We start from the raw sequence: 25,583 nt of genomic DNA, 5'->3' as shown, positions 1-25,583 counted from the left end.
CATAATTAATACGTAAATTGGATTTGATGGTTTTTCTGTTTGCACATGCTTATTTATTTCTGAGATGCGTTGGGGCAATTATTTAAAATCAAAACAGATCAAATCCCGCCCCAAAACCAGCGTGATGCTCTTTCATTGGTCAAAGCCAATGCCAATCAAATCCAAACCTCATCAACAATATGAACAGAGGTCGGTCTTGGGAGGAGCGTTCGAGATTTCTGAAATATTGTAAGTAGCTTATTGAACGTTTATGAGACGAAAAGACATTTGGCACTGTTCGGGAAATGTATTGTGTTTCATTGTAAATGGTTTTGAATATGTCAATTTAACGCCTTAATATTGCTCTTGGTTGCTAGCGTTGGTCAACTAGCTAACGTTAGCAAGACTGGAGCTAGCTGCTGATGACAAGAAAGGGCACCCTGGCCTGACACAACAATCCGACTGTCTCGGGACTTCAATTTCAATTTGTTGCAACCATGAAGTTCACGCAATTTTTGCTAAGGAACAGCTCCATACCTAAACAAGCACTTGTGGATCGGTTTTCCAAGTTCTCACCTTCGCCGCTGTCAATGAAACAATTCATAGACTTTGGTAAGTTTTCATCCCTGTCCTGTCAATAACACGGCTAAATAATAATACTGTCCAGGTTTATTCTGAATCCATAGTACAACAAGTACCACTGGTTGCATTTATCAAAGTAGCTAGAATGTTTGTTGTGGTGCATTCACTGCTGTCACTGACCAGTGTACTGGACAGTATGTGCTCCCTGATCACAGATGAACTCTCTACTGAAGCTTTAACATTCTTCCAGCTCTATTCTTCCTTATGTTACTGCTGTAAATGGATCTAGCTGCCTAACCAGACTGGGATTCCCATTGTATTTCCCTTCTATCCTGACGCCTGAAATTACAGAATGACTGCAATACGGTAGTTCAAAATGTACATACTTTGAAATTGTATCAAACCCCTAATGATGGTTTGGATTAAAGCAAGGAGAAATAAATACCTGGTTCATGCTTTACTCTTAGATAGCACTTGACCCATGTTCTTTGGTGAATACATGACATAATACAGCTGCCAAACCAAACCATTTCAAGGTCTTGACATTGTCTTACACATTTACACAACAGTATATCTACTGTATGACCTCCTGTCTTGTGATTTCCATTCAGTATCCTATCCCTGGGACTGAAACGGGGAGGGACTACCTGAACTGGTCCAATGAGAAACCAATGCTTGTTTTCCATTGCATAACATTTTGCTACGGTGTACCCCCAATCAGTACAACGCAGATGTGTTATCATGTGACTACAGGCTCGGCCAATGCCTGTGAGAAGACGTCCTTTGTGTTCCTTCGTCAGGAGCTTCCTGTCCGGCTGGCCAACATCATGAAGGAGATTGACTTCCTCCCTGACAAGCTTCTCAGCACCCCCTCACTACAGTTACTACAGAGCTGGTACAGTAATGTTATAACACCCCTCACTACAGTTACTACAGAGCAGGTACAGTAACGTTATAACACCCCTCACTACAGTTACTACAGAGCAGGTACAGTAATGTTGTAACACCCCTCACTACAGTTACTACAGAGTAGGTACAGTAACGTTATAACACCCCTCACTACAGTTACTACAGAGCAGGTACAGTAACGTTATAACACCCCTCACTACAGTTACTACAGAGCAGGTACAGTAACGTTATAACACCCCTCACTACAGTTACTACAGAGCAGGTACTGTAACGTTATAACACCCCTCACTACAGTTACTACAGAGCAGGTACTGTAACGTTATAACACCCCTCACTACAGAGCAGGTACAGTAATGTTATAACACCCCTCACTACAGTTACTACAGAGCAGGTACTGTAACGTTATAACACCCCTCACTACAGAGCAGGTACAGTAATGTTATAACACCCCTCACTACAGTTACTACAGAGCAGGTACAGTAATGTTATAACACCCCTCACTACAGTTACTACAGAGCTGGTACAGTAACGTTATAACACCCTTCACTACAGTTACTACAGAGCAGGTACAGTAACGTTATAACACCCCTCACTGCAGTTACTACAGAGCAGGTACAGTAACGTTATAATACCCCTCACTACAGTTACTACAGAGCAGGTACTGTAACGTTATAACACCCCTCACTACAGTTACTACAGAGCAGGTACTGTAACGTTATAACACCCCTCACTACAGAGCAGGTACAGTAATGTTATAACACCCCTCACTACAGTTACTACAGAGCAGGTACTGTAACGTTATAACACCCCTCACTACAGTTACTACAGAGCAGGTACTGTAACGTTATAACACCCCTCACTACAGAGCAGGTACAGTAATGTTATAACACCCCTCACTATAGTTACTACAGAGCAGGTACAGTAACGTTATAACCCCTCACTACAGTTACTACAGAGCAGGTACAGTAATGTTATAACACCCCTCACTACAGTTACTACAGAGCAGGTACAGTAACGTTATAACACCCCTCACTACAGAGCAGGTACAGTAATGTTATAACACCCCTCACTACAGTTACTACAGAGCAGGTACAGTAATGTTATAACACCCCTCACTACAGTTACTACAGAGCTGGTACAGTAACGTTATAACACCCTTCACTACAGTTACTACAGAGCAGGTACAGTAACGTTATAACACCCCTCACTGCAGTTACTACAGAGCAGGTACAGTAACGTTATAATACCCCTCACTACAGTTACTACAGAGCAGGTACTGTAACGTTATAACACCCCTCACTACAGTTACTACAGAGCAGGTACTGTAACGTTATAACACCCCTCACTACAGAGCAGGTACAGTAATGTTATAACACCCCTCACTACAGTTACTACAGAGCAGGTACTGTAACGTTATAACACCCCTCACTACAGTTACTACAGAGCAGGTACTGTAACGTTATAACACCCCTCACTACAGTTACTACAGAGCAGGTACAGTAACGTTATAACACCCCTCACTGCAGTTACTACAGAGCAGGTACAGTAACGTTATAACCCCTCACTACAGTTACTACAGAGCAGGTACTGTAACGTTATAACACCCCTCACTACAGTTACTACAGAGCAGGTACAGTAACGTTATAACACCCCTCACTACAGTTACTACAGAGCAGGTACAGTAACGTTATAACACCCCTCACTACAGAGCAGGTACAGTAATGTTATAACACCCCTCACTACAGTTACTACAGAGCAGGTACTGTAACGTTATAACACCCCTCACTACAGTTACTACAGAGCAGGTACAGTAATGTTATAACACCCCTCACTACAGTTACTACAGAGCAGTTACTGTAACGTTATAACACCCCTCACTACAGAGCAGGTACAGTAATGTTATAACACCCCTCACTACAGTTACTACAGAGCAGGTACAGTAATGTTATAACACCCCTCACTACAGTTACTACAGAGCTGGTACAGTAACGTTATAACACCCCTCACTACAGTTACTACAGAACAGGTACTGTAACGTTATAACACCCCTCACTACAGAGCAGGTACAGTAATGTTATAACACCCCTCACTATAGTTACTACAGAGCAGGTATAGTAACGTTATAACCCCTCACTACAGTTACTACAGAGCAGGTACAGTAACGTTATAACACCCCTCACTACAGTTACTACAGAGCAGGTACAGTAACGTTATAACACCCCTCACTACAGAGCAGGTACAGTAATGTTGTAACACCCCTCACTACAGTTACTACAGAGCAGGTACAGTAACGTTATAACACCCCTCACTACAGTTACTACAGAGCAGGTACAGTAACGTTATAACACCCCTCACTACAGTTACTACAGAGCAGGTACAGTAACGTTATAACACCCCTCACTACAGTTACTACAGAGCAGGTACTGTAACGTTATAACACCCCTCACTACAGTTACTACAGAGCAGGTACAGTAATGTTAGACCACCCCTCACTACAGTTACTACAGAGCAGGTACAGTAACGTTATAACACCCCTCACTACAGTTACTACAGAGCAGGTACTGTAACGTTATAACACCCCTCACTACAGTTACTACAGAGCAGGTACAGTAATGTTAGACCACCCCTCACTACAGTTACTACAGAGCAGGTACAGTAACGTTATAACACCCTTCACTACAGTTACTACAGAGCAGGTACTGTAACGTTATAACACCCCTCACTACAGTTACTACAGAGCAGGTACTGTAACGTTATAACACCCCTCACTACAGTTACTACAGAGCAGGTACTGTAACGTTATAACACCCCTCACTACAGTTACTACAGAGCAGGTACAGTAATGTTAGACCACCCCTCACTACAGTTACTACAGAGCAGGTACAGTAACGTTATAACACCCCTCACTACAGTTACTACAGAGCAGGTACTGTAACGTTATAACACCCCTCACTACAGTTACTACAGAGCAGGTACAGTAATGTTAGACCACCCCTCACTACAGTTACTACAGAGCAGGTACAGTAACGTTATAACACCCTTCACTACAGTTACTACAGAGCAGGTACTGTAACGTTATAACACCCCTCACTACAGTTACTACAGAGCAGGTACTGTAACGTTATAACACCCCTCACTACAGTTACTACAGAGCAGGTACTGTAACGTTATAACACCCCTCACTACAGTTACTACAGAGCAGGTACAGTAACGTTATAACCCCTCACTACAGTTACTACAGAGCAGGTACAGTAACGTTATAACACCCCTCACTACAGAGCAGGTACAGTAATGTTATAACACCCCTCACTACAGTTGCTACAGAGCAGGTACTGTAACGTTATAACACCCCTCACTACAGAGCAGGTACAGTAATGTTATAACACCCCTCACTACAGTTACTACAGAGCAGGTACAGTAACGTTATAACACCCCTCACTACAGAGCATGTACAGTAATGTTATAACACCCCTCACTACAGTTACTACAGAGCAGGTACTGTAACGTTATAACACCCCTCACTACAGTTACTACAGAGCAGGTACAGTAATGTTATAACACCCCTCACTACAGTTACTGCAGAGCAGGTACAGTAATGTTATAACACCCCTCACTACAGTTACTACAGAGCAGGTACAGTAACGTTATAACACCCCTCACTACAGAGCAGGTACAGTAATGTTATAACACCCCTCACTATAGTTACTACAGAGCAGGTACAGTAACGTTATAACCCCTCACTACAGTTACTACAGAGCAGGTACAGTAACGTTATAACACCCCTCACTACAGTTACTACAGAGCAGGTACTGTAACGTTATAACACCCCTCACTACAGTTACTACAGAGCAGGTACAGTAATGTTATAACACCCCTCACTACAGTTACTACAGAGCAGGTACAGTAATGTTATAACACCCCTCACTACAGTTACTACAGAGCAGGTACAGTAACGTTATAACACCCCTCACTACAGTTACTACAGAGCAGGTACAGTAATGTTATAACACCCCTCACTACAGTTACTACAGAGCAGGTACTGTAACGTTATAACACCCCTCACTACAGTTACTACAGAGCAGGTACATTAGCTATTATATTCTACAAGTGTCTGGAACTCTATTGGAGGGATGGGACACCATTTTTCCCAGATAAATCTCATCATTTGGTGTTTTGTTGATGGTGGTGGAAAATGCTGTCTCAGGCGCCACTCCAGAATCCCCCTTAAGTGTTCAATTGGTTTGAGGTCTGGTGACAGACAGCCATGGCATATGGTTTACATCATTTTCATGCTCATCAAATTATTCAGTGCCCTATGGATGGGGGCATTGTCATCCAATGGAGGGATAGCCATAGTAGCAAAAATAATGGCCTGCCCAGCATTTTTATACATGACCTAAGCATGTTGGGATGTTAATTACTTTATTAATTCAGGAACCACACCTGTGTGGAAGCACCTGCTTTCAATATACTTTGTGTCCCTCATGTCTGTTATCTGTAGATCTGGGACCAGTCTAGGTTACCTTGGAGGTGAGCTGCAGGCTAGAGATTAAGATGATATGGTGTTGATGTTCACTGTTTGTTGTGCCAGAGGAAATGGGTCGCTCTGTTGAAGTATTCATCAGCTAGCTAGACTCCTTTCACCTCACCTTTGTTGATATGGATTATTGAACTGGAACATTGCTCTCTGCCAGTGCTTGAATTGGACTTAAATAGGTGCCAGTACTCATTTTGGGTGACGGTACAGTTTTTATTTAGGTGAAGGAACTCCATAATACTTTTGCGCTAATATTCTTTATGTGGTGCAGGAACTCAAGCTGTAGAACATTTGAGGTTCCGGTGAACTCCTTCCCAATTCAAGCACTGCTCTCTGCGCTAGTCTGAAATATACTGCTAAAAAAAATAAAGGGAACACTTAAACAACACACCCTAGATCTGAATGAAAGAAATAATCTTATTAAATACTTTTTTCTTTACATAGTTGAATGTGCTGACAACAAAATCACACAAAAATAATCAATGGAAATCCAATTTATCAACCCATGGAGGTCTGGATTTGGAGTCACACTCAAAATTAAAGTGGAAAACCACACTACAGGCTGATCCAACTTTGATGTAATGTCCTTAAAACAAGTCAAAATGAGGCTCAGTAGTGTGTGTGGCCTCCACGTGCCTGTATGACCTCCCTACAACGCCTGGGCATGCTCCTGATGAGGTGGCGGATGGTCTCCTGAGGGATCTCCTCCCAGACCTGGACAAAAGCATCCGCCAACTCCTGGACAGTCTGTGGTGCAACGTGGCGTTGGTGGATGGAGCGAGACATGATGTTCCAGATGTGCTCAATTGGATTCAGGTCTGGGGAACGGGCGGGCCAGTCCATAGCATCAATGCCTTCCTCTTGCAGGAACTGCTGACACACTCCAGCCACATGAGGTCTAGCATTGTCTTGCATTAGGAGGAACCCAGGGCCAACCGCACCAGCATATGGTCTCACAAGGGGTCTGAGGATCTCATCTCGGTACCTAATGGCAGTCAGGCTACCTCTGGCGAGCACATGGAGGGCTGTGCGGCCCCCCAAAGAAATGCCACCCCACACCAAGACTGACCCACCGCCAAACCGGTCATGCTGGAGGATGTTGCAGGCAGCAGAACGTTCTCCACGGCGTCTCCAGACTCTGTCACATCTGTCACATGTGCTCAGTGTGAACCTGCTTTCATCTGTGAAGAGCACAGGGCAACAGTGGCGAATTTGCCAATCTTGGTGTTCTCTGGCAAATGCCAAACGTTCTGCACGGTGTTGGGCTGTAAGCACAATCCCCACCTGTGGACGTCGGGCCCTCATACCACCCTCATGGAGTGTGTTTCTGACCGTTTGAGCAGACACATGCACATTTGTGGCCTGCTGGAGGTCATTTTGCAGGGCTCTGGCAGTGCTTCTCCTGCTCCTCCTTGCTCAAAGGCGGAGGTAGCGGTCCTGCTGCTGGGTTGTTGCCCTCCTACGGCCTCCTCCACGTCTCCTGATGTACTGGCCTGTCTCCTGGTAGCGCCTCCATGCTCTGGACACTACGCTGACAGACACAGCAAGCCTTCTTGCCACAGCTCGCATTGATGTGCCATCCTGGATGAGCTGCACTACCTGAGCCACTTGTGTGGGTTGTAGACTCCGTCTCATGCTACCACTAGAGTGAAAGCACCGCCAGCATTCATAAGTGACCAAAACATCAGCCAGGAAGCATAGGAACTGAGAAATGGTCTGTGGTCCCCACCTGCAGAACCACTCCTTTATTGGGGGTGTCTTGCTAATTGCCTATAATTTCCACCTGTTGTCTTGCACAACATCATGTGACATTTATTGTCAATCAGTGTTGCTTCCTAAGTGGACAGTTCGATTTCACAGAAGTGTGATTGACTTGGAGTTACATTGTGTTGTTTAAGTGTTCCCTTTATTTTTTTGAGCGGTGTATATATGATAAATGCCTTATCTTTAACAACCATATACTGTAGGTGATATTGCCTATTCCAACAGACTCTGTAGGATGTTATTATCCTGCCGACCACACCAGCATGTAGACTATCTTACTGAACTACTCTGGCCCAGTGAGAGGTATGAGTGCATAGCCTGCAGCCTACACGGCAGGGTGCCAGCTGTCTGTGTCTCATATCTCTGCCTGTCAGGTAGGCTGCACATGTGTACAGAGACACAATGTGGCCTGGAACATTGTCATGTAGCATCACAGTGGAACAGGGGGCTGTGAGAGACATGGTCATCAGAAGTGTAGCCGCCATGAAAAATGGCATGCTCGGCCCTCCTTTTCCTATAGTCCACGATCATCTCCTTTGTCTTGATCACATTGAGGGAGAGGTTGTTGTCCTGGCCTTACACTGCCAGGTCTCTGACCTCCTCCCTATAGGCTGTCTCATCATTGTCAGTGATCAGGCCTACCACCGTTGTGTCATCAGCAAACTTAATGGTGGTGTTGGAGTCGTGCTTAGCCACACAGTCATGGGTGAACAGGGAGTACAGAAGGGGACTAAGCACGCACCCCTGAGGGGCCCCCGTGTTGAGGATCAGCGTGGCAGATGTGTTGTTGCCTACCCTTACCACCTGGGGGGGCGGCCCGTCGGGAAGTCCAAGATCCAATTGGAGAGGGAGGTATTTTGTCCCAGGGTCCCGAGCTTAGTGATGAGCTTTCAGGGCACTAGGGTGTTGAACGCTGAGCTGTAGTCAATGAACAGCTTTCTCACGTAGGTGTTCCTCTTGTCCAGGTGGGAAAGGGCTTGGGGAGTGCAATAGAGATTGCGTCATCTGTGGATAAGTTGGGGCAGTATGCAAATTGGAGTGGGTTTTCTGGGATGATGGACAATGTACATCAAGTCTGTATTAGTGAGTGACAGTCAGAGGGATCGTCATTTGGAAAAATGGTTACTTGCAATTATGTTCTCTTATTGAAACGACATACTTTCACAAAATAAATGGTGCTGAGTGCTGTTGATATCTATGATATGTTACTTCACCACTTTCGAGAAATGAATTTGTCTATTTCCTAGATGGGTAAAACCATCAGCTAGCTACTATGTAATGGCATGTCAAGTACAGCACAGTTCAACCTCTGAAATAGGGCAATAACTTATGGTTAGTCCCAAATGGCACCCTATTCCCTACATAGTGCACAACCTTTGACCATTGCCTTATGGGCCCTTGTCAAAAGTAGTGCATTATATTGGGAATAGGGTAATATTTGGGACACTACCGCTGTGATATATGACCAGTACAGAACCCTACTGTATGTGCCGGCGTTATTGGCAATGTAATGGTACGGCAGATATTTATAAACTGGGTCTAAATGTAGCTGTCTACGTCATCGCTACTCTATTGAGGCTATTTTCATATCCAGGCTGTGGGTTTTTCCATCGACAATATTGATTTGGCACCATTTTATTTGGCTTGGGTAGTGGTGACTGGCATCAACAAATTTTACAGGTAAACTTTGTAATTCAAGATAGTTAGCCTAATGTATCTGTTAGAGTATGTAGCCAATGCAACAGCTGTGTTAGTAGAGTGTGAGGGTTCAAGGTCAACTGGTGGACAGAGGGTTTGAAAACAGTCAGCCACTCTGATCTCTCACCTACCCTCCTGACTATCTGCAAATCACTGAAGTCAGTACAATTTAGCTTACAGCTTCACAGCTCTTAACCAGGCCTTAATAGTGACTCCTCTGACCAAACTAGTAGGCTACTAAAATGCTTACTGGTGAAACTTAGGATGCCTACTTCCACTAGGTCAGAAGTATTTAGGGTTTGCTGTACAGAGAGAATATTCAGGTTTTGAGAGGATGAAAATTGTGAGGAATGTTTTTACACTGGAGGGAACATGATGGCCCAAATGGCACCCTATTCCCTATTTAGTGCACTACTTTTGACCAGTGCCCATATGGCTCTTGTCAAAAGTAGTGCACTATATAGGGAATAGACCTAGTCTGCTCGTCCCAAATGGCACCCTATCTCCAGTCACAAGTAGCCCTAGTTATTATAGCATGTATAAACACACCCTGTGGTTTCCATGGTCACCACAAGAGAGAGGCCGTTCCCAAATAGAATTCTGAGATTTCCAACAGAGGAACTCCAGGAGTCAACGAGGAACGGAACAGTCCAAAGTGATGGTTTTTGGCTTCTATTGGCCACATTCTCAGGGCAGAATTCAATGAAGACCTTTATTTCGGCCCCACTTTCAAAGAAACTTTAAAAGTTTAATGAAGCGTTAATATAACCTTTATTATGCTTGTAGATACTTCAGAAATCATTCATAAGAAAATGTCTTGCTACACTTCCAAGCACATTTGTTATAAAAGCTTAATGAATGCCCTATCAAATCAAATGTATTTATAAAGCCCTTTTTACATCAGATGTCACAAAGTGCTTATACAGAAACCCATCCTTAAACAGCAAGCAATGCGGATGTAGAAGCACGGTGGCTAGGAAAAACTCCATAGAAAGGCAGGAACTTAGGAAGAAACCTAGAGAGGAACCAGGCTCTGAGGGGTGGCCAGTCCTCTTCTGGCTGTGCCGGGTGGAGATTATAAGAGTACATGGCTATTAAGGCCAGATTGTTCTTCAAGATGTACAAACATTCATAGATGACCAGCAGGGTCAAATGATAATCACTGGTTGTAGAGGGTGCAACAGGTCAGCACCTCAGGAGTAAATGTCAGTTGGCTTTTCATAGCCAAGCATTCAGAGTTAGAGACAGCAGGTGCGGTAGAGAGAGAGTCGAAAACAGCATGTCCGGGACAAGGTAGCACGTCTGGTGAACGGGTCAGGGTTCCATAGTCGCAGGCAGAAGAGTTGAAACTGGAGCAGCAGCACGACCAGTTGGACTGGGGACAGCCAGGAGTCATCAGGCCAGGTAGTCCTGAGGTATGATCCTAGGGCTCAGGTCCTCCGGGAGGGAAGGAAGAGGGAGATAGAGGGAGCATATACGTAACTTCACACAGGACACCAGGTAAGAAAGGAGAATTACCCCAGATATAACAGACTGACCCTAGCCCCCCAGCACATAGACTATTGCAACATAGATACTGGAGACTGCTTTAAGAATATGCTGTATGAATGCCCTATAAAGCCTGATGTATTAGTGTTTCCCTGTGTAAACGAACCAGTCTTCTGTGTTGTATTCCTACAGGTATGCAACAAGTCTGATGGAGGTAGTGGGCTTCCTGGAGAAAGAGCCCGATGACAAAAATATCCTGAAGAAGTATGTCAATTACACACAGTCACATCCAGCAGATAGGTAGTAGCCTTGTCTTGCTACTGTTCAGCACATCTCATTAGATAACTGAGTCATAGTTAATTCAGGAAAGGAAAGATAGTCTTTCTCTAAGCCATTAATAGCTACTTCCTTTAACTGTATAATAGATTGATTATTATCTGTAATCTGGAATGGAATGTGATCTGATGGATACATTTGACATTTTAGTCATTTAGCAGACGCTCTTATCCAGAGCGACTTACAGTAGTGAATGCATACATTTCATTTCATGCATTTATTTTTTTGTACTGGCCCCCCGTGGGAATCGAACCCACAACCCTGGTGTTGCACACACCATGCTGGCGTTGCAAACACCATGCTCTACCAACTGAGCCACACTTCAACCATAACTCTGGCTCTACTGCATACAGAATAGAATGATTTACAGGCTTTTGCAAAATATGGTTTTGAGTTGGTAGCAACCTTGCGGGTGTTGGTGTATGATTGGATGGATGATGAATGAATGAAGTTTGACATCTATCCACCCAGCTACGTACCTTACGCTCCTTTCATGGTAGCGTGTTGGAATGTGCTGAGTTGTGAACCTAAGACCCAGCCTTAAAACCCCTTTCCTCTCCTGTCTCCCCTCAGGTTCACTGAGACGCTGGTGAACATCAGGAACCGCCACAACAATGTGGTTCCCACCATGGCACAGGGAGTGGTGGAGTACAAGGATGCCTTTGGCTCCGACCCTGTGACCAATCAGAACGTCCAGTACTTCTTGGATCGCTTCTACATGAGCCGCATCTCCACACGCATGATCATGAACCAGCACTGTCAGTATACAATACTAAATATACACTGAGGGTACAAAGCATTAGGAACACCTTCCTAATATTGAGTTGCCCCCCCCCCCCCCCCCCTTTTGCCCTCAGAACAGCCTCAATTAGCTGGGGTATGGACTCTACAAGGTGCCGAAAGCCTTCCACAGGGATGCTGACTCCAATATGTCAAGTTGGCTGGATGTCCTTTGGGTGGTGGATTATCTTGATACACATGGGAAACTGTTGAGTGTGAAAAACCCAGCAGTGTTGACGTTCTTGACACACTCAAACCGGTGCGCCAGGCATACCCCATTCAAAGGCACTTAAATCTTTTGTCTTGCCCATTCATCCTCTGAATGGCACACACATGCAATCCATGTCTCAATTGTCTCAAGGCTTAAGAGTCCTCCATTAACCTGTCTCCTCCCCTTCATCTATACTGATTGAAGTGGATTTAACAGGTGACATCAATAAGGGATCATAGCTTTCACCTGATCAGTCTTAGTCATGGAAAGAGCAGGTGTAATGTTTTGTACACTCAGTGTATACCATACTACTATAATAATACAGTGCATTTGTAAAGTATTCAGACCCCTTGAATTTTTTCACATTTTGTTACGTTACAGCCTTATTTTAAAATGGGTTAAATGATTTTTTTCCCCTCGTATATCTACACACAATTACCCCATAATGCCAAAGCAAAAACAGGTAAAGAAATGTATGCAAATGTAAAAAAAAAATGGCACGCCTGTATTTGGGGATTTTCTCCCATTCTTCTCTGCAGATCCTCTGTCAGGTTGGATGGGGACCGTCACTGCACAGCTATTTTCAGGTCTCTCCAGAGATGTTCAAGTCTGGGCTCTGGCTGGGCCACTCAAGGACATTAAGAGACCTGTCCTGAAGCCACTCCTGCGTTGACTTGGCTGTGTGCTTAGGGTCGTTGTCTGGGGTCCTGAGCGCTCTGGAGCAGGTTTCATCAAGTATCTCCTGTACTTTGCTCTGTTAATCTTTTCCTCGATCTTGACTAGTCTCTCAGTCCCTGCTGCTGAAAAACATCCCCACAGCATGATGCTGCCACCACCATGTCTCACCGTAGGGATGGTGCCAGGTTTCCTCCAGATGTGACGCTTGGCATTCAGGCCAAGAGTTCAATCTTGGTTTCATCAGACCAGAGAATCTTGTTTCTCATGGTCAGAGTCCTTTCGGTGCCTTTTGGCAAACTTCAAGCGGGCTGTCGTGCCTTTCAGTGAGGAGTGGATTCCGTCTGGCCACTCTACCTTAAATACCTGATTGGTAGTGTGCTGCAGAGATGGTTGTCCTTCTGGAAGGTTCTCCCATCTCCACAGACGTCTGGAGCTCTGTCAGAGTGACCATCGGGTTCTTGGTCACCTCCCTGAACAAGGCCTTTCTCCCCTGATTGCTCAGTTTTACCTGGTGGCTAGCTCTAGGAAGAGTCTTGGTGGTTTCAAATGTCTTCCATTTAAGAATGATAGAGGCCAATGTGTTCTTGGGGACCTTCAATGCTGTAGACAATTTTTGGTACCCTTCCCCAGATCTGTGCCTCGACACAATCCTGTTTCGGAGCTATACGGACAATTCCTTCGACCTCCGCTGTGGTGTCTGCCTTTCCAAATCATGTCAAATCAATTGAATTTAGCACAGGTGGACTCCAATCAAGTTGTAGAAACATCTCAAGGATGATCATTGGAAACAGGATGCACCTGAGCTCAATTTACAGTCTCATAGCAAAGGGTCTCAATACTTAACGTTGATCCCAAGAACAGAGAATGAACCAGACCAGGAAACGGCGACTTGAGAAAACATAAAGACTTTACTTGGAAAAAATAAACAGAACAATACAGGAAACACAAAAACCAAAACAATAAACACTAGTACTCGAAAACTACACGAGGGAGACATACAAGAAACTAAATCCATAAGCTAACAAAAGGGAACAGAAGACACACCTCTCTTAAAGGGGAAGCAATAATGAAATAATAAGAAACACCTGGGTAACAAACAAGTCTCTATGGGCGTCTCTGCCGCCCTCTGGTGCCCAGAGGAACCATGACACTTATACAATGCATTCGTTTTTGCTTTGTCATTATGGGGTATTTATTTAGATTGAGTTTTTTTACATTTTTAAGCAATTTTAGAATAAGTCTGTAACCTAACAAAATGTGGAAAATGTCAAGGGGTCTGAATACTTTCCGAATGCACTGTATACCATACTCAAAAGTACCATTGTGACGTGTGTTTGAATCGGCATCCAGGTGTAGTTATTACCACATGAGTTTCATGTACCTCTTCAGCTCTCATCTTTGATGGAAGCGCCAACCCCGCCCATCCCAAGCACATTGGCACCATCGACCCTGACTGCGACGTGACGGAGGTGGTAAAAGGTGCTGTCCCTCATCAGCTACATCATGCCACACAAACACACACTATAATTAGACCCTAGATAACAAGCTTGATTTACAGGAGTAATCTCATCTTTCTCACTGCTACAGTATGTGGTTGTTTGCACAGTTTCAGGACAGTTTGTCCTTTTCACTTGCCTGACGACTCATCCTGAATTGAATTCCTCTGCTCTATCGATCACTCCAGACATCAGTCTGAACATGTCATCCTAGAAGTTGTTTGAGCTGAAAATAACATAATTCACGATTCGTGTCTGGCCCAACACATCAGTTTCTGTGACCAATCAGAACGGTTTGAAGAAGAAGTTGCAGAGGGAGGCAAATCCAGACTCCTCTTAGAGAGGAAAACATTAGTGGGCGTGGCGTTGGGACAGAGCGATGTGGATTGGTAGCCAGGGAACCTTTTCACCTTGAGATCTGCACAGAATATAAATTCTCCTGTAGTTTTAAACACAGTAGAAGATGTGTGTAAACGTAATCATTTTTAAATGGATACAGAGACAGACGGTTCTCCACCTATTCCTGTTGCTACATGTCATTTTGTCTAGTTTATTCTTCTACTTTTGTAACGGTTATTACATTTAGTTGTTATGGTAACTAGATTGAATGTCAGTGTGCTACAGTCCTAGTCTTGTTTCGTCTGTCTGTTCCCAGATGCCTTTGATAGCTCCAAGATGCTCTGTGAACAGTACTACCTGACTTCACCAGAGATTGACATCACACAAGTCAACGGTAAATCGCATTCTATACAGGGTTACAGACCTTGATTCAAGTAGTATTTGTTTCCCTTCAGATACTTTAGCTGCTCTTGATTGAGCTGTAGTAGCTGTGCTTGGTTGAGCTTGCCTGGCTCAATTGAGCCAATAGAATAGTCCCAGAAGTGCAAACCAGCCCAGCTGGCACTGCTGATGGGCTCAATCAAATGCACAAAGTATTTTAAAGATTTCAAATACTATTTGGAGACAGGTCTGTTTGATACAACATTATGCAGTCACGTTGTATTGTGCCATTTGAAAGGAGAATGGCCAGAGTAGCTTGAAGCTGTTTCTAGTTCTCCTATTTCCAAAATAGTAACATTTGGGAAGCAAGTGTGGGTTGGTAGCCTAGCAGTTAAGAGCGTCGGGCCAGTAACCTAAAGGTCGCTGGTTCGAATCCCCGAGCCGACTAGGTGAAACATCTGTTGATGTGCCCTTGAGCAAGACACTTAACCCCTTTTGCTCCTGTAAGTTGCTCTGGATAAGAGAGTCTGCTGAATGACCAACATTTAAATGTAAGATTAGGTTTACAGAAACAATCTGCAAGGTCATATTTGCATTGTGAGTCATTTGAGGTTTGGCTAGGTTTCAGTTAAGTTTATTTATCTGCAAGTGGGTTGGGTATTCTTGATCTCGCATTCAATTCCTCTTTGTCTACTCAATTTGGGGCGCAATTTTCTAAATGTGTGTGTTTGTTTGCACAGGCTAGACTGTAAGTGTTGTTCAGAGATATTTAGTGGTTTTCAGAGATTGTGTTTTCTGTATCTGAAGCACACAGACTTTGAACCACAGGCAGCCATGTCTACAGAGAACCATTCATTCATACATGTCAGTTAGAAGTCAATAAGTATTGAATGTACACCTGTGTATCGCCCCTGTGTAGGTTATGTGTCGTATGAACAGGATAATAGCCAATAGCACCACTTCAAAAGTCTAACCATGACAAATAATAATCTTTGACTAAACTAGATAGATCAAATCCAGATGTCATTTGGTGCCCAAACATTCAAAACATGCCATCCATAAAATAGCATCACCTACATCTAATACATTACATTTTACATTTTAGTCATTTAGCAGACGCTCTTATCCAGAGTGACTTACAGTAAGTAGTGAATGCATACATTTCATTTTCATTTCATACATTTTTTTTTTTTTTCGTACTTGGCCCTCCGTGGGAATCGAACCCACAACCCTGGCGTTGCAAACACCATGCTCTACCAACTGAGCCACATTACATTGGGGTATTGGACAGTCACATTAGAATGAATGATTCATCATAGTTTTGCCTTTGGTCAGTGTGCACCAAATCAATCCCCACCAGTTTATCTGTCTCCAGTCAGCAGCAGTGGAACAGAACAGCAACAAGACTCTTGCAACATGCTCAGTCTTGTCGCCGTGCAGATTTCTCTTTCTCAGCGAAGCGTCCAAGTCCAACTCTCAATAATAAACCTCAGTTCACCCAAATGTAGCTATTTAATAGTCTCCATAATAAAGGAAAACAAGGTCTGTTCATGGGTTTGGTTGGTAGTCGCCTCGTCCCCAGGGCCCAGTTTTACAAGTCATCCGTCTGGATTTCACCTATCGAATAGGATTGAATGCATAAAAATAGAATGAATAGAAGGAACAAATTGTTGACTTGAATGGGGACTCCCGTTCTATTCATTATGTGTATATGCATTGAATCCTATCCGATATAGATAACTTTGAAAAACTGGGCCCTAGCTATCAGAAGTGGCTGGTAACGAGATTAGGTTGGCAGAAGAGTAAATTATGAATTTGATAGTGGTTATTGAGTTGTGCATGTTATGCATTTGCAATAAGATGTGAAAGTTGCTTTTGGTTTCTAGTAACTTCTATTCTCAGTTGTGTATGTTATACATTTTCAATAAGTCTAAGTCATGTTTGGTTTGGAGTAATGCTCAGTGTTTCTCAGTCAAAGGTCCTGACCAGCCTCTTCGTATTGTCTATGTGCCTTCCCATCTCTACCACATGCTGTTTGAGCTCTTCAAGGTACACCAAACATGTACTTACTATGTCACTTTTATTTATTTTACCTCAATTTGATTCATATTACCTCTCATTTTCTCAAGCAATGTTTGTTTTGTTTCCAGAACGCCATGAGAGCAACAGTTGAGACTCATGAAATGGCCCTGCATCTCCCGCCGGTCAAAGTCCGAGTCTCACTGGGCAGTGAGGACCTAACAATCAAGGTAAACAAAGGCTCAGAGAGTATTAACCGTCCACCATCACAATGAGACATGACACATTACATTCCCAGCATACAAAAAGTAGTGCATGCACATCCAACATCCTTCCACACATGCAGGTTGGAAATGATACCTTGGGACATAGAAGCCTAGTGTGTACAGTTTAATGTGCATATTTGTCTATGAATATGTATAGTATTACTATAGATTTCCTCCCATGGTTGTTCTGTAGGTCCTAATATGATGATATTTGGGGAGACAACAGGAAGATCAGAGAGCGGATCAGACCTGTAACGTTGTTGTTGTTTCTAGATATCAGATCGAGGAGGTGGAGTTCCCCTGAGGAAGATAGAGCGTTTGTTCAGTTACATGTACTCCACCGCCCCCAGCCCCGTCGATATTGACAACAGCCGCAATGCACCACTGGTAACACCCTGTCCTGGTGCCATTTGAACTATATAGTTGAATGTTCAGTGCATTCGGAAAGTATTCAGACCCCTTGACTTTTTCCACATTTTGTTACGTTACAGACTTATTCTAAAATGTATTAAATCGTTTTTTCCGTCATCAATCTACTCATAATACCCACTTAAATAACTTCCATCTGATGCATCTGAATGTGTGTCATGATGGAAGACTCATCATGTGACCAGCTTGTGATAGAGCCCTATCCTCATAACCTAGCTTACTACTCCACTCTGTGCTCCATCAACAGGCATTTTTGTTATATTTATTTATTTATTTCACCTTTCTTTAACCAGGTAGGCTAGTTGAGAACAAGTTCTCATTTACAACTGCGACCTGGCCAAGATAAAGCAAAGCAGCGTGACACAAACAACAACACAGAGTTACACATGGAATAAACAAACATACAGTCATATAACATAAACTAACCTAGCACTCCAGACCCTTTACTCAGTACTTTGTTGAAGCACCTTTGGCAGTGATTACAGCCTCGAGTCTTCTTGGGTATGACGCTACAAGCTTGGCGCACCTGTATTTGGGGATTTTCTCCCATTCTTCTCTGCAGATCCTCTCAAGCTCTGCCAGGTTGGATGGAGAGCGTCGCTGCACAGCTATTTTCAGGCCACTCAAGGACATTCAGAGACTTGTCCCGAAACAGATCCTGCATTGTCTTCGCCCCAGTCTGATGTCCTGAGCACTGGGAGCAGGTTTTTATCAAGGTTCTCTCTCTGTACTTTTCTCCGTTCATCTTTCTCTTGATCCTGACTAGTATCCCAGTCCCTGTTGCTGAGAAACATCCCCACAACATGATGCTGCCACCACCATGCTTCACCGTAGGGATGGTGCCAAATTTCCTCCAGACGTGACACTTGGTATTCAGGCCAAAGAGTTCAATCTTCGTTTCATCAGACCAGAAAATCTTGTTTCTCATGGTCTGAGGTTGCTTTTGGCAAACTCCAAGCGGGCTCTCATGTACCTTTTACTGAGGAGTGGCTTCCCTATGGTAACTCTACCATAAAGGCCTGATTGGTGGAGTGCTGCAGAGATGGTTGTCCTTCTGGAAGGTTCTCCCATCTCCACAGAGGAACTCTGGAGCTCTGTCAGAGTGATCATCAGGTTCTTGGTCACCTCCCTGATTGCTCAGTTTGGCCGGGCGGCTAGTTCTAGGAAGAGTCTTGTCTCCGACTCCAGTCAAGTTGTAGAAACATCTCAAGGATGAACAATGGAAACAGGATGCACCGGAGCTCAATTTCCAGTCTCATAGCAAAGGGTCTGAATACTTAAGTAAATAAGGTATTTATGTTTTTTCTTTGTTGTTATTATTGTGTGTAGATTGATGAGTACATTTATTTATTTAATCCATTTTAGAATAAGGCTGTAACGTAACAAAATGTGGAAGGGAAGGGGTCTGAATACTTTCCGAATGCACTGTATACAATGTATACTATATAAAGTATACAATTAACCTAAACTACTGGCAGTGTAGTTTAACAACCGACTGTATAACTTGATTTAAGCCTATGACTTTGGCAGTTTGGCCACATGTTAGAGAGACGTTTATTTTTCAATTGAATCAAGCGCCTGCTGTTTATTTTATCTCAGCTAAAATGTAAACCGCAACCAAGTCTATACTTACTAAAATGTCATCTGTGAGCGAACAGTAGTGAACACGGTTGTAAATAATCAGAATTACAAACTGGACTGGACTGTTCATTCATTGCGCTGGGTTATAAGTGTAACTGAGTTCTTGTCTACTACTGTACTGTGACTGTTCAGAGTTGAACTCTTTGTGTTCCTGGCTCTGGTTCTCTGTAGGCTGGTTTCGGCTACGGTCTTCCCATCTCCCGTCTCTATGCCAAGTACTTCCAGGGAGACCTGCAGCTCTACTCCATGGAGGGATATGGGACGTCAGCTGTCATCTACCTGAAGGTAACACTTCTACACATGGAATTTGTTAGTTCAACAGTCTTAACTTGTTGTCTTGTTCTACATCTAAACAATGATGGTGTTTTTGAAGTATGTAGGTTCATTTTCAATATTGGTTCACGTGCAACAGTATGGCTCACAGAGTTATAATGTAAACTCAGATTTCACTCTGTCCTATTCATTCAAAACATACCGTTATGTTAAACATGGTTACCTAGTACCCAATGCTCATGTATTTCCATTACCCACTTAAATAACTTCCATTTGATGCATCTGAATGTGTGTCATGATGGAAGACTCATCATGTGACCAGCTTGTGATAGAGCCCTATCCTCATAACCTAGCTTACTACTCCACTCTGTGCTCCATTACCAGTCCTTGTACTTATATAACTCCACCTACCACTCCACTCTGTGCTCCATTAACAGGCCTTGTACTTATATAACCTAACCAACCTCTCCACTCTGTGCTCCATTAACAGGCATTGTACTTATAACCTTATAACTTATAACCTCCACTCTGTGCTCTATTAACAGGCCTTGTACTTATATAACCTACCACTCCACTCTGTGCTCCATTAACAGGCATTGTACTTATATAACCTAACCAACCACTCCACTCTGTGCTCCATTAACAGGCATTGTACTTATAACCTTATAACTTATAACCTCCACTCTGTGCTCTATTAACAGGCCTTGTACTTATAACCTACCAGCTTGTGATAGAGCCCTATCCTCATCATCTAACTTACCACTCCACTCTGTGCTCCATTACCAGGCCTTGTACTTATAACCTACCAGCTTGTGATAGAGCCCTATCCTCATCATCTAACTTACCACTCCACTCTGTGCTCCATTACCAGGCCTTGTACTTATAACCTACCAGCTTGTGATAGAGCCCTATCCTCATCATCTAACTTACCACTCCACTCTGTGCTCCATTAACAGGCCTTGTCCTCAGAGTCTGTGGAAAGACTTCCTGTTTACAACCAGTCAGCCATAAGGCATTACCAGACAAGCAATGAGGCAGATGACTGGTGCATGCCCAGCAAGGATCCCAAGAAGCTGGGGAAGTATGAGAGGAGAAGTTAACCAAACAGACAGAGAGAGAGAGCTCAGATAACATGAAGAACAGAGGAGCAGGAGGAAAGAAAGAAAGAAGAAGAGGAGGATGACTGAAAGGAGGAATGGAATGATGATTCATAATCAGAAACTGACAGAAGGTACCTGTGTGTGTGTGTGTGTGTGTGTGTGTGTGTGTGTGTGTGTGTGTGTGTGTGTGTGTGTGTGTGTGTGTGTGTGTGTGTGTGTGTGTGTGTGTGTGTGTGTGTGTGTGTGTGTGTGTGTGTGTGAGATATCTGGATTCTTTGCATTGGAGATTCTCATCCAGCACTTGAAGTGGAAAAACATTAATGTTGGAGGCGTTTCAATGGCAAAACCAGGATCTCTATTCAATAAGTGATTTTGTGAATGTTAGTCAGAAACAGGGCCATAAACTACTCACAATCACATCTAACCCTTTTGGTTTCATTTAGCCACACGTTTCAGGTATTCATTTCACTCACTTATTTTAACATTATGACACCGAAGCAGTGTAAAAAACTAGCATTTTGCTTAAAAGGTGCATTTTAGTTTGTAACTGATCATTTAATTTATTAAACACCTGAATTTGGTTATACAGTGATATAAGCTGCACGATCACAGTAGTATTGTCTGTGATACTACGTTTTAGATTTTGTATCAAGTTTTCTCTAAACTCTTCACTCACAACTACAGTATGCAGCTTGGACACTGAGCTCCATGGACACAGATAGATATAGTGTGTCAGGCAGAAACATGTCAAGGCCATGCTGTCAGTCGATGGGTTTTCTCTGCTTACCCTTCTACTACAGGATGTTCTATGGGTACATAGTGGTCAACAAATGTTCTTTTCAGCATACTATGTAGATTCCATATAGTTTCAACTCTGAGCATTTCACCTTTTTTGTTTTTTACAGCTTACAAATATTTGTCAGTCTCGGAAGTTTAGACAAACGTCTGTCTCCAATGTTTTTTGGGGCCTAAAGGGAATTTAGTATAATCAACTGTAAATCTTGGTGATTCATTTAAAAAAAAAAAAAATCACCCTCACTTGTTGAATAAGACAAGAGCTCAAACAAAGGTCTTTCATTCAAGGTTTCCTATGAAGACAGAAAGTAGATATTGAAGACATTGAGGTATCTAGTGCATTTACTCTAAACCAAGTCCAACTGAGTTTAAGTATAAGTTATGTGAATATTGAGATACATTTTCTATCATACTGTTGTGATATTTTTAAATGACTAAAACGATTGCATTTTAGAGGCCGGCTAGGTCTTTTATACATGAAGTATTTATTGAATAACGTTGAGTGCCAGAGAGCAAAATGGGAGTATTATCACATTTCTGTGATTAGGGACACAATAAGACTGAGTTGAATCAAATGTTTGACTGGTGCCCAGTGTGGGTATTCTTTGATGTGTTAATTGGGGCAGTCATTACAAAATGAATTTATTTCATTTCCTGGTATTCACTAAATAGTCACTATTATTACACTCCTTAGCAATAACAAATCACATAAGACTATGTACACTTTCTAACATTTAATCCAATAACAGCTAAGTATTTGTAACTAGTCAATATTTGTATGTGCATTGAAACAAAACATAAATTGTTTGAGACTTACACTGAAGTGCCAACTTTTATTTCTCTCTTTCTGGTTTTTAACATGTATGGTTTTAAATCACAGGATCTCAGGATGTTGAAAGCATTTCATATTTTTCAAAGTATCACTGTAAGTGCTTTGATGTCATATTAAACCGACCTGGGAGGAGTTATCTATCAATGGAAGTTGCTGATTGGACCTCACACTGTGGGCGGAGTCCTAACTTGAGATTATTGCACATAATTTATTATTGTTGACGTGAATAGATGATTTACCAATATACATTATTTGGGTTATGGGCAGCCATCTAATGTCAGGATTTCAGTCTTTAATTCAAACTATTTTAAGCATCTTTAGGTTGTTCAATAAAATGCAGCTCTTTATATAGTTCTCACTCTGCTTTTTGTCCCTCTTCCAGTGTCTTCAGAAAGTATTCATACGCATTGACTTATTCCACATTTTGTTGTGTTACAGCCTGAATTCAAAATGGATTACATAAATAAAACAGCTCACCCATCGACACACAATACCCCATGATAACAGTGAAAACATGTTTGTAGAAAGTTTAGCAAATGTATTTAAAATGAAATACAGAAAAATCTCATTTACGTAGGTATTCACACCCCTGTTTCAATACATTGTAGAAGCACATTTGGCTTCCGTCTGGCCACTCTCCCATAAAGCCCAGCTTGGTAAAGTGCTGTAGAGACTGTTGTCCTGGTGGCAGGGTCTCCCATCACAGCCAATGAACTCTGTAGTGCTGTCTGACCAAGGTCCTTCTTGCCCAGTTGATCAGTTTGGTCAGCTCTAGTCTGGGTAGTTCCATATTTTTTCCATTTCCCAATGATGGAGACCACTGTGCTCTTGGAAACTTTCAACACTCTAGAAATTGTTTTATACCCTTCACCAGATATACCGTGAGCTTTTTGTTGTTGTTTTGGCTCTGTACTCCAGCACTTTGGATTTAAAGTGCAGACTGTCAGGTTTAATTTGAAGGTATTTTGATCTACATATGGTGAACTGTTTAGAAATTACAGCACTTTTTATACATAGTCCGCCCCATTTTAGGGGACCAAAAGTATTGGGGACAAGTTTACTTATGTTTATTAAATAGTTACTGTATGCCTAAACACAATCTCAGCGATCGTACAGTTCCTTAGACTTTGTGGTATAGTTTCTGCTCTGACATGTGTAACAGTGTAGGTTCCGTCCCTCTCTTCGCCCCAACCTGAGTGACGTCACTGATTGAAACGCTATTAACGCGCACCACCGCTAACGAACTAGCCATTTCACATCGGTTACACATGCCCTGTCAAATGTGTGGGACCTTATATAGACAGGAGTGTTTCTTTCTAAATCTTGTCCAACCAAATGGGTTGGCCACAGGTGGACTCCAATCAAGTTGTAGTGACATCTCAAGGATGATGGATGGACATTTGGATGCACTGAGCTCAATCTGGATTGTCATAGCAAAGGGGTGTGAATACTTATGTAAATTTGATATTTCTATATTTCATTTTCAATACATTTGCAAAAATGTATAAAAACATGTTTTCACTTTGTCATTATGGGGTATTGTATGTAGATGAGTGAGAGAAACATATTTTGATTCATTTTGAATTCAGCCTGTAACAACAAAATGTGGAATAAGTCAAGGGTATGAATACTTTCTGAAAGCACTGTATGTGCCTGCAGTGCTTCCATTTAGCAGCCTTTGCATGTGCTTCAGTCAGAAAGTGATTATGGTAACAACGATTTTATCTACTAACTACAGTATTGATTCACTCCTGTATACATTTGTTTTTTAGATTTGTTTGTTTTTCATTAAAAAAGGACCTGATTTTTAAGGGTTGATGATGAATGTTTTCCCTCATTGCTATTATTTGATCAGGTCATGTTGTCAAGGCCGATTGTTACAAACTGAATCAGAGGGGAAGGTTCTGACAGTACAGTCAAGTTTACCAGTCAAATGGACATGTGGAAACGACCAACTGTCACAACTACCATCGCTGAACACAGAATAATAAAACGCATTTAAAACACTTTCACTTGTTATTATTGGACTAACCCCTGTTCTGACAGTTCTGTAACTAACCCTGTCTCCTCTTACTGACAGTCAGTAGTGAACTTGACCTCTGGTACCCTCTCAGTGTACCCTGACCAAGCCTGCATCCTAAAGGCCTCTCCAGTGCTGTACTGCCAGGCTACCCGCTTCCCATGTGTGTCTGAGAGTGTTGACAACACACACAAACCTTTTGCTTACATTTCACAGAGTACAATCAGTTGATCTAAACTTAGCAAAAAAATTAGCGTCCTCTCATTGTCAACTGCGTTTATTTTTAGCAAACTTAACGTGTAAATATTTGTACATAACAAGATTCAACAACTGAGACATAAACTGAACAAGTTCCACAGACATGTGACTAACAGAAATGGAATAATGTGTCCCTGAACAAAACGGGGGTCAAGTCAGTAACAGTCAGTAGTTCTTGCTGTGAGATGTTACCCCACTCTACCAACAAGGAACCTGCAAGTTCCCGGACATTTCTGGGGGGTGGTGGCCCTAGCCCTCACCCTCCGATCCAACAGGTCCCTGAAGTGCTCAGTGCTCTTCGCTGGCCATGGCAGAACACTGACATTCCTGTCTTGCAGGAAATCATGCACAGAACGAGCAGTATGGCTGTTGTCCTTGTCATGCTGGAGGGTCATGTCCGGATGAGCCTGCAGGAAGGGTACCACATGAGGGAGGAGGATGTCTTCCCTGTAACGCACAGCATTGAGATTGCCTGCAATGACAACAAGCTCAGTCCGATGATGCTGTGGCACACTGCCCCAGACCATGATGGACCCTCCACCTCCAAATCGATCCCGCTCCAGAGTACAGGCCTCGGTGTAACGCTCATTCCTTCGACGATAAATGCGAATCTGACCATCACCCCAGGTGAGACAAAACCGTGACTCGTCAGTGAAGAGTACTTTTTGGCAGTCCTGTCTGGTCCAGCGACCTATGGTCCAGTGCCCATAGGCGACATTGTTGCCGGTGATGTCTGGTGAGGACCTGCCTTACAACAGGCCTATAAGCCATC

The 25,583-nt window shown here is 42.9% G+C and overlaps 2 protein-coding genes across 5 annotated transcripts in view; one reads left to right on the top strand and one right to left on the bottom strand.

Annotated features, from left to right (window-relative positions):
• LOC100380667 (cytoplasmic dynein 1 intermediate chain 1) overlaps positions 1-1,139 on the bottom strand; it is a 127,549-nt gene extending 126,410 nt beyond the window's left edge. The window contains exon 1 of the mRNA XM_082961272.1: positions 1,007-1,139. The gene's annotated coding sequence lies outside the window, so the exon portion shown is untranslated. The remainder of the gene's footprint in view (positions 1-1,006) is intronic.
• LOC106570467 (pyruvate dehydrogenase (acetyl-transferring) kinase isozyme 2, mitochondrial) lies at positions 157-24,539 on the top strand. Of its 4 annotated transcripts, XM_014142846.3 has the most exons (12): positions 157-228; positions 357-591; positions 1,315-1,456; positions 11,150-11,221; positions 11,867-12,051; positions 14,352-14,441; positions 15,114-15,191; positions 17,151-17,227; positions 17,329-17,427; positions 17,737-17,850; positions 19,705-19,818; positions 20,763-24,539. In XM_014142846.3, exons 2-12 carry the CDS (start codon positions 477-479, stop codon positions 20,904-20,906), a joined length of 1,230 nt encoding a protein of 409 aa, XP_013998321.1. In that variant the 5' UTR covers positions 157-228; positions 357-476; the 3' UTR covers positions 20,907-24,539. The 4 variants fall into 4 exon arrangements, with proteins under 4 accessions (XP_013998321.1, XP_082817400.1, XP_082817401.1 ...); XM_082961274.1 differs by lacking the exon at positions 17,737-17,850; XM_014142848.3 differs by lacking the exon at positions 157-228 and having other exon boundaries at positions 235-591; positions 1,362-1,456.
• The last annotated feature ends 1,044 nt before the right edge of the window (positions 24,540-25,583 follow it).

Source organism: Salmo salar, chromosome 14 (genome assembly GCF_965601325.2).
Source record: "Salmo salar chromosome 14, fSalSal1, whole genome shotgun sequence".
NCBI classification, from domain to species: domain Eukaryota; kingdom Metazoa; phylum Chordata; class Actinopteri; order Salmoniformes; family Salmonidae; genus Salmo; species Salmo salar.
Note: the sequence above shows the minus strand (reverse complement) of the source record. Positions and strands in the feature narration are given on the sequence as shown.